General features: G+C 40.0%; 1 protein-coding gene across 1 annotated transcript; it reads right to left on the bottom strand.

The window, feature by feature from the left end:
• Positions 1-1,182: 1,182 nt before the first annotated feature.
• On the bottom strand, positions 1,183-15,347 carry LOC120627359 (serine/threonine-protein kinase Chk1). The gene is made up of 7 exons (XM_039895344.1): positions 15,132-15,347; positions 14,865-15,054; positions 5,511-6,070; positions 3,787-4,144; positions 2,857-2,894; positions 2,260-2,606; positions 1,183-1,427 (listed from the first exon to the last, which is right to left on the bottom strand). Exons 2-7 carry the CDS (start codon positions 14,933-14,935, stop codon positions 1,230-1,232), a joined length of 1,572 nt encoding a protein of 523 aa, XP_039751278.1. The 5' UTR covers positions 14,936-15,054; positions 15,132-15,347; the 3' UTR covers positions 1,183-1,229.
• Between the last annotated feature and the right edge of the window lie 373 nt (positions 15,348-15,720).

Below are 15,720 nucleotides of genomic sequence, written 5' to 3'. Positions count from 1 at the left end.
TCAAATAACGTAATTTACGTCAGGATCCCTGTTGTTTTTGATGCCCCTTGGGTTTATGCCTTTTACTTTTTAGAGATATATAAGAGCCATAATAATATAATATGATCGTAATATGATCAACTAACTACCCAGAAATATAAATGTATACTTTTAAGCATAAAATTGAGTTATAGTCCGCCTAGACAGCCTAAATAGTATAAGATGCGGTATAAGAAATAATTGATAGATTAGAATCTCATTGATATATCGTGAATAAGTTGCCTAGTCAAATAGCGAGCGAATATTAAATATATTTTTTTATTGAAACTACTTCCTGCATTAGTTAGGTATGTAAAAAAATCATAAACCAGTTGATAAAACATAGGCATCCTGCAAAGTTGAAAAATAAAGGCATGCTTTCCAGCCGTGCAGTATCCAGGTAGGTATACCTAAGCAAGTAAGTAGATACCTAAATGTTATCGATCTGCTCTCATCAGTTATTTGATCATTGTTATATCAAATGAAAGCTTATTTTTTCTGCATCTTTCTGTACTAGGTTGATTTATATGAAATTTGATCCAATCATGGTTACCTAGATGTTAGGTGTAAATTTCGAGAGATGTTGCAATAAGCTAATTATTTCAGAATATTTTATAGAGGATTTGAAGCATGGGAGTAGATCGAGTCACACTGGCTAGTTGGGAATTTTATTCATAGAAGTTTAGCATCTTTTGGATGATTATATATTTTCCTAAAAGCTTTCAGATTTTATGCATTAACGCAGGGCAGGCGCAGATTAAATGCAGCAGCGTCTCCGCAGCTTCCCTGCAGTCTACATAGAACTGTCTTGCAGCTTTGCAGCTTGTGCTTGTTGAGCAGTGCCCCGTGAGCGCTCACACTAGGATGCGCAGGTTTATCTTTTGAGTGCAAACTCCACAGATGAGGCCCTCGTTGGCCCAGAATGACCCTGTTGGCTAAGGCCGGGGTATTCAGAATTTGCCTGCAGTTTTTTACCAACTTAAGTTCAGAATCTAATCTAATCTGACTTCCATCTGCGTAACACTTAAGCCAGTTAAAGTGCCAGGCTCCCCGATTTTTAAGCCAGTCATTACGATTCGGAATTTCTACGGTGCAGTGCCACAGGAAGTATTGGAGTTGTGTTGTGAGTAAAATGATAAGAAATGAATGTAGTAAAACAACTGCTATGAAAAATATTTTTATTTGCAATGAATGCCGGTATTGCCTGCTTATCACTCGGCGTGGTCCGCGGGCGGCGGCGCGGCGGGCGCGCGGCGCAGCACGGCGTCGCGCAGGCGCACGTAGCGGCGCTTGAAGGCCAGCCCGCAGCCGCGCGAGCGCCGGAACTCCAGCAGCGTGCGCGCCTCGCCCGCCGCCAGCGGCAGCGCCCACGCGCGCATGCGCACGCCGCCGCCGCACTCGATGGCCAGCTGCGACGCGAACCACTGAGTGCCCGCCCGAACGGCCGACAGCTTACGGATACGCGCTTAATGGTGCCATTTAGGGTCATAACTGGGCACGGCCGATACCACCAATGGTCAAACTTCATTAAAGAACAATGAAGAACTCCCATCAATCACATCTCTGAAGTAGAAAATATTTGATTTAATCCAGCAACAGATCAAGAATACAATGAGCTTAAAAGAGGCCAAGCTTAAGAGATATTGTGTGTGTAATGTGTATGTATTTGTAACTACAATCAAATGACCTACATATATTATAACTATTTTCTTCTTGTATTTAGTTTTTGTGCGCAAACACAATATACAAAATAAAAAAAACAAACTTCTTTAGTTGTGCATATAGTAAAATACTTAAAAGTATTATTTTACACATTTTTACTGGCATGGATGGTCGGTGTGCACAATGTGTATATCAAAGCATTCTGTACGGTGGCGATTCTACCATAGAAGCCGAAAAGGCGGGCTTGCATTACAATCTCCTTTACTTTTCCGAAATGCAATTGACATAATAATTAACACTTCATAGCAATGAGGATATAAACACAGAGAGACCTCAGAGTCTTACCTGCCTGAGGTGAGACTCTGTGGTAGCAACTAGCTGAACTAGAGTTCTGTTATTCATTTTTATTTTGACAAAACAGTTCATATAAACTTTTTTATCCAACATACATCCCCTGACAATGGGAAAAATAAACTTGTCCCCTGGTACCACTGCCACAGCACGACATTAGGCAATAGGAGAAGTTTGACACCAGTTATGATTACGCTTATATCATCTGGCGACTGGAGGAGGACTCACGGTGGCGGGCTGCAGCTCGTGCCACGCGCAGCCCTGCTCGCGCAGCGCCGCCCGCAGCGCCGCCAGCGCGGCCTCCGCGTCGCAGCGCAGCCACACGCGCGTCAGGCGCCGCACCAGCCGCGCCAGCGCGTCCGCGCCCGCCACCCCGCCCGCCGCGCCCGCACCGCCCGGCGACAGCAGCAACTCGTCGGCGTGCGCGGGCTGCGACGAGCTCAGCATGGCGTCCATGGCGGCCGCGCTGAGCGCCGCGCGCGCCGGCGCCGGCTGCGAGCTGCTGGCGCGCGCGCCCTCTGCCCGCGCAGTGCGCGCGCCACGGAACAATGTTAATCCAGTTCCATCCGCTAGCACTCAACCACGCCGTGCTGCGCTTGCACACGACGACCACGCATTGAATGGGATCAGACACATCTCAATAATGCAGACCGCAGAAGTTTGAAAGATTCACAATGGAAATCCAATGATGACCAAGTCATTTTGCTTTACAATTAACAGTGTAGAAAAGAAAACATTCTTGATGACCATTACAGATTTACTCTATGCACGGTATATTTGGTTACAAATTGGTATTGCACAAGTACATTGTCAATAGTATATTACGAAACAACTCGATTCTAGTGTGCATCAGAACGACATCACTGAGTGCGTGAAATACTTTCGTTAATAATTTGATAGGTAATTAATAACAAAGAAAACATTTTCTCATTCTGGACCTCATTCTAACCCAACCACTGATGAAAGTTAACACTGATCTCTGTAAAATCGTTCTGACACACTCATTCTGCACTTTTATTGATTTACACATAAATAAATATTACAAATTATGTAGACATATACAGAAGATCGCCAAAACTCCGCACACTAGTTTCTTTGCAAAGAATTGTGTTATTGTAAATAAATAAAAAATATTTGACACTAATATTATCTATATATAGGAAAGATTTCTTTGTTCCGTTTGTTGATTTGCAAACTAAGTTACTGAAACTGTCCCAATTGCAATAATTCTTCCACCATTATGTTAGAAATGGAAAGGTGATTGTCAGTCTTCATTATGGATCATAACATAATAATCCTTACACAAATAGTAATTTAATTATTAAGACCACTATATGTGTCGTAAGCATCGCCCCTAAGGTAGGAGATAATAAAAAATTATACTACGTATGCTAGTATAATTTTTTAGTAAGTAAAGTTTAAAATGGAATTAGTACTTTTAAAATCTTCTTCTGTTTCTTTTAAAAAAACTTTTAAAATTTTCGAACTTTTTAAATCTTATATGCAATTGGAAAAAAAAAGTTAGCTTTTGGAGAATGCGACGTTTCTATAACGATTTTATGAATTTTAGCGATCTCCTAGGCCAAAGGCCTTTCAGACTCCACTGACACAATAAAGTAGACATTTAGTCAAACGGAGCAGCCGTCAGGTCGCGGCACAGCAGCAGCCGGAGACTTCCCGCGTCGCGGCGTCTTCGTAGAGGTGCACCGGCGCGGTGCTTTGGTAATCTAGCTTTATGAGCCTTCGACACGTCACGGAGCTAAATCGCCAAAGCGCCGCGGCGGGCGGGGCGGCCGGGCTCGTCGCGCCGCGCGGCCGTGCTGAGGCACGAGGCGCCTCTGAGACCCAAGCCACTCAGAGTCACCTAGTACCTGACACGGCCGGCGCGGCTCCGCAGAGGGCGAGAGGCGGCGGACCTCACCGTCGGGCGCGGCGGCCAGCCAGCGGTGCGCCAGCACGGCGCCCAGCGACGCGCGGCGCTCGGCGGGGCACAGCACGGCGCGCAGCAGCGGCAGCGCGGAGCCGGCGCGGCGCCACACGGCGGCCGTCGCGTCGCCCGCGCACCACGCCGCGTAGCGCGCGTCGTCGGCGGCGGCGCGCTCCCACGGCAGCTCTGCGGGCGAGCGGCACTTGTTGCGGAGCACGGTAGCCTTAGTACGAGATTTGATCACTCGCAATCGACGTGACGTTGATCGTTGATGTAAAACGGACCTTATTTGCAATGAATTAAAGCTCCACTTTGCCTAAATTCTTTAGCTCGGGCAAAAGTACAGGATATGCAATTCTAAAACCAGACGCATTAGGTCTATTTTACTTTGGTCTAAGATACAGTTAGATATGCAAAAACTGGCTCTTCGATTGCGAAGAAGCAAATCTTATACTGAGGCTACAGATAAGAAGCGCGTGCAGTCGCGCATTACCAACTCAGCAGTAATAGAAGTATGCACAGTTAAATATAACAAAATGACAATATTTTGACAAATTATCAACCTGTCTTATGAGAAGATATATAATTAATCGTTTGCTATCGAGGCAAAATTAAATCTAGTTTGCAAAAAAGGCTACAAATAGATTTTCTATGCTGATGTGCCAATTTTCAGTTTACTCTTACATAATTATTGTCAGAGTTATTACTACTACTATTGCTCGAATTTTACGAAAATCGATTACAAAATATAAAGAAGTATTCGTAGCTACGAATACTTTTCTTTATATTTACTATAAATCCTTACACAAATATACTTGAGAGGCAACTTGATAATATTTTACAAATACTCACTGAAAATAACGTATTGACTAACGTCAACGTCATCATATTATATTACGATGTATAAGGTACATTGAACAACATTTCAACGGAAGTTTCGCTTAGTAAAAATAAATGGTTAGAGCTTTTGTTTTGGCTGTGTAAGTGATGTGCAGCATGGTTGATCTAATTTAAGAGTTTGATCATTTCATCATTTATATCAAGTATTGATTTTCATTTCGTTCGCTATTCAGGTCCTGTCAACCTCTCAACCACGACAAACCGAAATAAATGATTCGTTCGCCAAATACAACACTTGAATAATAGTTGCGGCTCTGGAATACCAATCACAGCAGTCGACCGATGGCTTCGATAGCTGTTCCAGAGCGATGCTCGTATGCCACATATCACACGCGTGCCTCGGTCGTTGCCTCGGTGACAGCAGCAGGGCCGCGCTCCTCCGCCGGCCGCAGGGCTCGCCGCCGCGCGGCGCGGGCCGTAACTTCGGTACCATAACTTTAGGGACGGGGACGCCTACAGCTAGGATACCAAAGACGCGGCCCGCGCCGGCCCTCCGCGCCGAGGCGCCGACGCTCCCGCCACGTGCGCCGCACTAGTTACGTTTGCTCACCCGAAGCGCGGCGATAGGCGGGACGGAGAACAACTCGGAGCTGCTAAATAAAATAAGATAAAATGTGGGCTCTCGTAAACAACTGGCGCGGGCCGCACTCACCGCCGGTCAGCATGGCGAGCAGCACGAGCGCCGCGGCCCACAGGTCGGCGGGCGGCGCGCGGTAGGGCGCGCCGGGCGCGGTCAGCACCTCGGGCGCGGCGTAGGGCAGCGTGCCGCACACCTTGCGCAGCAGGCGCTCGCGGCCGCCCACGCGGAACAGCGTGGCCAGGCCGAAGTCCGCGATCTTGAGCTGGTCCCGCGCGCCCAGCAGCAGGTTCTCGGGCTTGAGGTCGCGGTGCGCCACGCCGCGCGCGTGCAGGTAGCGCAGGCCGGCCAGCAGCTGGCGCGCGTAGCGGCGCGCGGCGGGCGGCGCCATGCCGCGCGCGGGCTCGATGCGCTCGAACAGCTCGCCGCCCGGCGCGAACTCCAGGAACAGGTAGCACAGCGCGCCGTGGCGCCGCGCGCCCAGGCAGCGCAGCACGTGCGCGTGGCGCAGCGCGCGGTGCAGCGCCGCCTCGCGCGCCTCGCCGCCCTCCGCCCCGCCCGCCCCGCCCGCCCCGTCCGCGCGCACCGCCTTCAGCGCCACGCACGCGCCCGACGCGTGCGCCAGCAGCCGCACCCTGCCGCGCCACGGCGAGCATCGATCACTGAGCTTTTGATTGAGTTACTCGGCAAAGAAAACTCGCTTTGCAGAGTTACCTAATCTAAGCTAACCTACCTACGGCGCGTACTAACGCCTGACCGAGCTCAGTGTAAGGTAGTGTTAGGACGGGACCTTTATGACCGACAGCCTTATATGCACAGCAGATAGCACGCATTTTGCTTAAAAAATAAAATTACTAATTTAAATAAATTTAAGAGTCCTTCGATGATAATAACTGAATAAAGTGTGTCTTCTATGTGTGTGTGTGTTTAGTGTTCGCTAATCTCAGAAACTAAAGAATTAATTTCCAAAAAAAATATGATGTTAACGTGATAGACGGAAAGAGGTTAGATCTATACGTTGTGGTTTAATACACATTGTAAAACATTTTGCCTTAATCAAAATTTAGTTAATTTACCCAGAGCCCTCATTTTCCTAAACTGGCGAAAGGCAGGAACATTCGGGGAAGACAATTGTTTTACAGTATGTTATTGAAATTGAATTCAAATAACAGAATGGTAATCAATCAATTCGACAATTAAGTTTTTTTTACAAATTCAAGGGAGGCAAGGACATGTTGGTTTTCGGAAGGAAAAATGTTGTAGGATGTACATATTCACACAATTAGAAGTGTATTCATGTAAAGGATCATAGAAATTAGAACCAGGGCGTCGTATTTGTATTATAAAACGAGTAGGTACTGACTATTTGTATTCCATAAAATAATGTTTTCATGCTACTTACTCCACTTTAAAAGTTGCAGAAAGCATGATTTTTTACAGAATCACACTTGAGTTGTCAGAAACTGGGGATCGGTGTCCAAATGTGTTATTTAGCTTACAAAGATCCACCTACTAATGTAGTTTAAAAGTGTGTTTCATTAATTCGAAGTAGGGTAAGCTATAGTAATCTTGGCCCCCCCTCAATCATTGGCCTTCCGACTTTAAAATCAATATATTAAGTGTTTCCATGGAGTAAAAGGTATAAAAAAATATTTATATTTTTCTATGTTGACAACACTCTTAAATAAAATTGGTAGTTTTAGAAATTATCAGCTAGCAACACTTGAAAAAAAAATCGTTTAGCGGCGTGCACGTAAACGGTGTGGATTATTACGAAAATCATAAGTAAGTACTTTTTTAATGTAAATTACCTGTTTTCTTGGTATAAAAATTGGGAAGTATGCATTCCTTTAAGTTATTTATCATTGAATTTAGGTTTATATGCCTTTATTGGTGGAAAAACACTCGAAATAACCTAAAATCAGTTAGGCCAAAGTTAATACCATTCGCTTATTTATATGAAAGATGAGTTGATTGGCATGGGTGCCAATGATAGTAGCCACTGCTTAAAAATATCCAGCCTATTTTAAATCTGTAATGAATGATACTGTCAACTCCTTTTCAAATAATTTAACATAAAATGTCGTAGCATTGCAATAGCTAGATTTTAGCAGGGCCAATCATTATACTTTTTATGTTCTTGGCCGTGCTATTCATTGTACTCTAGGTATGCCAATGTTTGTACAAAACAATCTTAAATTACGTAGTGATGTACCGGTGTCGATACTGAATAATAATAATCAATAATTATAAAATATGCATAATGTAATTCTGTTGTTATATTTTTAAGGCTAAACGAGATCTATACCTATTACAACCCAATCCAGATGCTATTAGGATAATAAAAATAGGTTTAAATCTCTTTTCCTCAGCCACTTGAGAGAAAAGGCTAAAATGCATACTGTCATTCGAATAGAATCTGGATATGACCCCCTAGTCTCTAAATTATTGGCTATCATAAAATAAAAGCTACTGACATATATTTTTTATCCATTGAAAATGTTATGTTTATTTCATAGCGAAACATTTTATATAGGAAAATCAAAAAGTTCCCGCGGGAACCAAAAAACCTTAATCGACGCGGACGAAGTCGCTTGCATCAACTAGTATTAGAAGACATTAGGCGAAAGTGTATCTGTCTGTCTGTCTTCTACGCTTTCCCGGCCTATCTTTTCAACCAATTTTGATGAAATTATACCATACTTTTTATCCCGGAAAATTAAGGAGTTCCCTCTGGAATAAAATAAACTTAATCCACGCGGTCGAAGTCGCGGATATCATCTAGCATATTATATGTCTAGCTGATGCTCGGGATTTTGATCCCGGTCCCCGTGGGAACTCTTCTGGGATAAAAAGTATTCAAGAGCTATGCCAACTTTCATCAGTTAAACAGAATTATAAATTCCGATGTAACATTTAAATAACGATTTTTACTAAAAAAACAATCATATGTTTCATTGTTTAGTTTGTCTTGTTGCAGAAAAAAATTGCCGAATACTGCCAAAGGAAACGCTTACAAAAAAAATATTCTGAAAAAGATTTACAAGCGGCAATCGAAGCTGTAAAAAAGGGTATGTCTAAACGAGCAGCCGCCAATACATTTGGGATACCCCGAGGAACTTTGCAGTTTCGTTTGCATGAAAACTTAATAAAAACTAGACCGGGTCCGCCAACGGTCCTCACAATGGCCGAGGAAAACACGTTGGTTGAGTGGATAATTGAGAGCAGTAGGAAAGGTTTTCCGCGGCGAAAAGAAGATCTATTGCAAAGTGTTGCTACATTTCTAAAAAAATCACCTAGGCCTAATAGTTTTATAAACAATACACCAGGAGACGGGTGGTACAAATTATTTTTAAAACGTCACCCTGAAATAGTACATAGAACAGCTGAAGCTGTTACTTTAGCTAGTGCCAATGTTTCTGAAGAAAATTTGAAAAAATGGTTTCATCAAATTGAAACTTGCCTAAAAGAAGAAGAATGCCTGCATATTTTAGAAAATCCAAAACGTATTTTCAATGGCGATGAAACCAATTTCTTATTATGCCCAAAAACTTCAAAGGTGTTAGCCCTCAAAGGTACTCGTGACGTTTATGAAATTGATAATGCGCCCGCAAAATGTGGGCTAACAGTTATGTTCACATTTTCGGCCAACGGAGCTATTACGCCACCTATGATCATTTACCCACTCAAACGTAACAGGGCAGATATTGCAGCGTCTGTACCACCAGAATGGGGAGTAGGTTTGTCATCGAATGGATGGATGAACAAAGATCTTTTTTTACAGTACATAACTAATGTATTCTATCCTTATCTAGTTAAAGAAAATATAGAACTCCCCATTGTTTTATTTGTTGATGGCCATAAAAGCCATATTAATTTTGAACTAAGCAAAGTATGCAAAGAAATGGGTATAATACTTATAGCATTATACCCAAACGCGACCCGGATTCTACAGCCCGCAGATGTGGCTGCCTTCAAGCCAATTAAAGGTGCTTGAAAAAAAGGCGTACTAGAATAGCGGCAGGTAAATCCGACAAAAAATTTGACAAAAATTGACTTTGCTCCGATACTTAACATAATATTAAAAAAATACATAAATAGAAACATTATTGTAAACGGTTTTCGAGCCTGCGGTTTATATCCATGGAACTGTAACGCTATTGATTTTAAAAAATGCCTCGGTAAAAATATGAGAAATTCGACTAACATTCCAGAAAACAAGCTGCAAAGAACTATGACTTTAAAAATGTTTGAAAAAATCGTGGGATCAAACATTGTTTCCCATCTAAGCGAGTCTCCAGACAAATCGAGTTGTTATTACAAAGCTTTGAATGACCTATTCAAATATTTGAAAGGCGAATCTATAGAGCCAGTCAATAAACAAATTGAAAACGAGTATCTAGTAATTAACGATGAATTATTGACACCTATAAATGACGTGCAGATCTTAATCTCAAGTTCCAATAATATTGATGAATTTTATGAAAACTTACTTCCAACAGACCTTTTAAATGATTTTGATATTAACTTATCAGAATCAGCTATTCAGGATATTTTTGAAGTAAAAAATTATGATCAGAGCCAGAGCATGGAAAATACAGATGACAAAAATCATTTAAAAAATGAAATGTTAAACGTTATAAAAATTACTAGTGATAACGTTCTCAAAGAGCCTATTGAATCAATAAAACCCAAGTTAACCACTATTGCTGAGATAAATATTAATGACGAACGGAACAAAATTCTAGAGAATTCAGATGCCCTAAATGAAAAGTCAAATAAAACCGTACAGTCAAATTTATCAGTACTAGACAACGTAGTAGACACTATTGCTAAATCAAATATTAATATTCAAAACCAAATAACAGACACTCAAAATAACAAGAAATATGAAAGGAATAATTACTATGAAAATGCTAAATTCGATAGTGAAATTACACCTCCAAAATTAAAAGATACCCTCCATTGGCCTGCGACGCCACAACGTAAAGGGAAGTTAGTATCCGAGAATCCTGTTTACGTTTTAACTAGTCGCAAATGGCTAGAAATAGAGGAAAAGAAGAAACATGAGAGGGAAACAAAAGAGAGAGAGAAAGAGGAGCGTAAAAAAGTCAGAGAGGAGAAAAAAAATAAGGTAGTGGAAAAAGTATCAAAAAATTATAAAAATACTAAAAATCTGAAAATCAATCCGAAAAACACTGAAACATTGAATGGAAAAAGAAAAGTTCTAAAGCGCTCATTAAAAAGTGAATTGGAAAGTAAAGAAAATAACAGGAAATACAAGGAAGAAACCGAAACAAAAGACCGAAAAAGAAAACAGGATATGTCAATCAATTCCACAAACATCAAAAAAGGTAAAATAGATATGTACCATAACAAGACTGAGAAAAATAGTTTAAAATATGATATACTAATATTGAGAAGAATTATTTAAAGTGTAATGTAAATATCCCTAAGACTGAGAAATTAGATACGGAAGAGATACCAAAGCCTAAAGCTATAAGTACGACCAAAGAAAAACAAAGTAATGTAGAAATTTTGTCTGTTGTTAAGACACAAGTTATTATTGATCCAAAAAATATTTTTGGTAAAACCTGTTGTGTAAATACAAAGGAACCATTCGTTTTACCCAAACCCAACAACATACCAAATCGAAAAAACACATTCCGCAATGAAGAGGAACTTAGTAGTTTTCTGAATAGTTTTGTAGACGATAATGCAAGTAATTAAGTCTTACGAGTTACGAAATATATTTTGCTAGTACTACCTTCAACTTGTTTTTTTTTATTGAACAAGTACCTACCTACTTACATGATTGACTGAGGGCTTTATAGATAAAAAATCCTATTCCTGCACATCACTATGGTGTATTTTAATAAATTTAACTAGTGATTGGCACTAACACGTTATAAAGATTGGCAGTGCTAATATATACAAAAGTATAATGATTGACATGCCAATCATTATACTTTTTGTATGCCATTCACTATACTCCTATGCCAATGATGGTACTTTTGGCATATTTTTTAAGTTTCTTTCGATAAAGTTCATAAATAGATGTAATACTATCACAATTGTGGTTTATTCGAATTCTCAGATTCTTACTCAACACCTTGGCAGCAAATGTTATTTGGTTTTGACCCTTAATTCGACGGAATAAATGTTAGAAGTCAATGATCTCCTTAAAGGGCCAATCATTATACTGCTTACCCTACTTTAATGATACGTTTGTCAAATTCATTTCATGATTCAAGTATAAAAAAAGGTCACGGAGACGAAGACCAATTCGCTAGTGGCGACCTCACCTTCGAGACGCCTTGCGCGCTCGATCCTACGAATACTTGAGGGTGCAGAAAAAGGTAGTAGTAGTAGTAGGAAGCAATTCGTCGGACGCTCCTTCGGTGAGAGCCAGTTCGATTTTCTAAATTAACTACATGTTGAAGGTGTTATGTAGGTAATTTTTTTCTTAAATCAACATTGGAAGTTGGTTGTATGGGCACTTAACAATCTTATAGATGCCAAAAAGAAGTAAAGTTCAGTTTTCTACCAAAAGAAGAAGGGGTAGTGGAGTAGTCATGTGCTAAACATATACCCCTTCAAAGTTGACATGTAAACAAATAAATATTTAATAAGGGGCCGCCTGCCATTGCCAGACGGGTGATCAGTCCTCTGTAAGGACTATTCCACCCTATTCCTTATGTTTGAGACACAGGTTCACTGCAGCAACTCCCCCTTAAACCTACCAGTTGATGTTATATGGAAAGGCTAAATAAACAAGGCTCAGGTCCGTAAAATTGGATGCTTGCGCCGATTTCCATGATGACCAGGAACCCAGGCAATCGACACTTAAATTGTTAACATTAATACAGATTTTGAAGTACCATATGGGGTGAAAAGACTGAGGTAAAAAGTATGGCAATTTCTAACAAATAATCACGAAATATTATAATATGTACTTACAAACACTTTATGAATCTTGCAGTGAACGTGGCATTGAGTACAATGTGCTGATTTGGCAAACCTAAAAGCCAAAAAAAGCAAAAAGAAGACGAAGAATATTATACTGAATGCATTAAAATAACTATTTTTTACACATTTTTTTCCCTCTAATTCTACAATAAAAATATTTTATTTCAAGAACCAGTCAAGTCCGGTTCGTCTGACAGCAGGCTATAGTATCTGATATTCGTTCTAGGCCACCGGTAAACTTTGAAAATGGCACCGTATTGTAAAAAAATGATACTTTGACCGGACGGCCATCTTGAATCTCATAAATAATATCATATTCAGTCTGAGCCACCTGGTAAAACTTGAAAATGACTCCTGACTTGATATTGTTAAATTGTCAATTTTACACAGCAGTCATCTTGGATTTCAAATGTATCCCCAAGTAGGGTCTCATTACCTTAACTACAAAAACGAGCAACTCGATATAACCAGCTCTTCCCGACTGGGAATTCCAGAACCAACCAGAGGCAGACTACGAAAGTCACTTCAGGGTACAACCATTATTTGGGAAATAATATTTTGTGATGTAATCCTAATTTCTAACCAATATAAAGCGATACTAGGTAAATATTGTTCAATGGTAATGTCAGTTTGGTTTCATCCTCTATTTCGTGTACGTACAGCGATCTTTTACGACACCAGCGACTGGTGAAATTTGGTATAGGTCTAATCTGGATAGCGGCCGATTGCCGTCTACCAGATATATGCAATGAGCAAATTATGTGTAAAATAGAGTTCATATTTTATGTTTATATTATGTACTACATTACTTTTCAAGGCAATTTTTGAGATAAAAATATCTGCTATTTTTAATGGAATAAATTAAGTATGTAACAGTTTAAAAAAAGTACCGAAACTATACTTGTAATTGTCAGTTTTGTGTTGATAATCGTTTATTTTAATTACTTTTTAGCTGTATTTTATTTTGTTAAATTTACCAGAAAGTGAGCCCAAGAACAATAATAGTAATTATATTTTTATCAATCTCTTCTGTGTTAATTGCAAGATCATGATCTGCCATTCTTCTTTTGCCAAGATCCTTGCAGCTGTACTTGATTTATGTAACAAAGGCTTCCAAAAACTTCCTAAAAACTTCCTCTGCTCATTAACTTAGTGATTTATAGTATTTTACGTTGTTGAAAAATTATTTTTTTTTTTGTTTGAGATGGTATCCCAGGTACCAACCTGGAGAAATAAATAAATCATTCATTCAATTTCTCCAGGATCCCCCTTCAACAGATCTTGACCTGATGAAAATGGTAGCACATGGGAAAGTCTCAAAAAAATAAAGGGAACTCTTCAAATGTTATATGGAACAAGGGATTTCATATTTTTTAGTAACTTTAGCATTTGCTATAGAAAAGCATCATGTGGTCAAGTCAAATTGATGATGAAGACCATGGATGGACATCAGAAGTACACAATATTAAGTATTACATTGGTTTGTATTTTGATTATGGGATATAGTAGATAAGCAATGAATGCTAAGGAGCTGATGGTGAAGTGCGGAGATATCATTTAAAAAATACTCACTAAATGAGTGAAAAAATTTTTTTTCAACAAACTAAACCCAAATTGAAAACTAACTTTGGTTTGGTTTGAAAATTATGAACAAAATTGGTGGTCATCAATATTCTAAATGTACAATGTTTAATACTAAATTGCTTCTTAAATGAAATAAGACCTATTCCAGTGTCATCCCTTTTCAAGGACAAAAAATCACAACAATAAAACAGTAGTAGCAAAATTAAATCAAGTTCTAAAACAAAAAAAAAAAGAATTTAAGTACAAATATTTTTCCAACCAACCTTGTCACATCATCAATGGATAGCTAGAAAAATATAAGATGAATTATATTAAGTATCTTAAAAACGAACACCTATGTAGGTATATTACACCTCCAATTTCATGTTACAGTATTAACCTAACTTTTGATTAATTATAATACATTTAACATAGATAAATTATATCAATATTTATAAACATATGCTAACCTAATTACATGGTTTACAACACAACCACACATTATCATCTTCAGAATGAAAAAAAGAAGTACTAACTGATTAGAACCTAACTGGGTACATAACCATACAGTACCCGTGGCCTAATATTTTATATTCATGTAGTCCTCACACTCCTCAAATGAACCTTGTAGGTAAACAATGAATGTACATTTTTTACTCCCTAAAGCAACTTTAAGAGCTGCTGGAGCCTTCTAATTAAAAACAAAAGAGCAACATCCACTACAGTGCGAAACCCACCAATGACTTTATAACATATTCATGTAATCTACTCAGCTGTGATATTATCTCTTCCATAGTCAAAATATTAGCTACTCTAAGTACTGGACTAACAGGCCGAAAATCAGCAGCCGCAAATTTAGCCGGCTCCGCTACGGTCATGCACAACACGAGCACTCACTCTCCGTAGGCTCCTTCGCCCAGCACCTGCGCCACCACCCAGCCCTCCACGAACTCGCCGCCCGCCGCCATAGCAGCCGGGGCTGCAACATCCACACTGTCAGCACGAGGGCGCAGCGCCGGCCGGCTGCCGCTACCCGATCGGGTGGACCACGCCGCTTCGCTGCCGATGGCGAACTTTTTTTCGTGAACTATGCCCAAAAAATCGGTAAAATTATAGAAAAAGAAGCACACGACGATTTATCGATTATATTGAGATTAATTTTACCAAGCAGATGTCTTAAATCCTTCCAAAAATTATTCTAAATGGCGGAAGGCACGTGGAGTTTTGCGAACAAAGCCTATGCCGAACACAGCCGTCGCCCGTCGCCTACCTCGCCCGATAACGGTAGCCGCTTACCGAATAACGTATAAAATTGATAAAGATAGGCAAATATGATCAGCAGAACTCCTGATAATTGCAAGTAAACCCGAAAGCGAATTAACTAACCTTTTTTAACGACTTCTACACCATTTTGCCATTTTTCTTTTTCCTTCCCTCTACGATTCGTTCACCAATAGCCGACCAACCCGAACGCGCCATCGTTTCAATCGGCTTTTTTTCCCAATGAGAAGATCAATGGTGACTAACGTTCAGAAATAATCTTATGTCTATTTACAAAAAAAAATGTAATTAATATTATTCTACGACAAAATAACAGAAAATAATAAAAATATTGGAGGGAGTAAAAATTTTCAAGGCACTTATTTTACAATTAAACCAACTTTGCTTTGTTACATAAAATTCAAGCCATAGTCCAACACTCCAACCTCATGATTAGAACCTTACGATAGACTCACTTATTTCTATCTTATTT

This window comes from Pararge aegeria, chromosome 11 (genome assembly GCF_905163445.1).
Source record: "Pararge aegeria chromosome 11, ilParAegt1.1, whole genome shotgun sequence".
Classification (NCBI taxonomy): domain Eukaryota; kingdom Metazoa; phylum Arthropoda; class Insecta; order Lepidoptera; family Nymphalidae; genus Pararge; species Pararge aegeria.
This window is presented reverse-complemented; position numbering and strand designations above follow the sequence as displayed.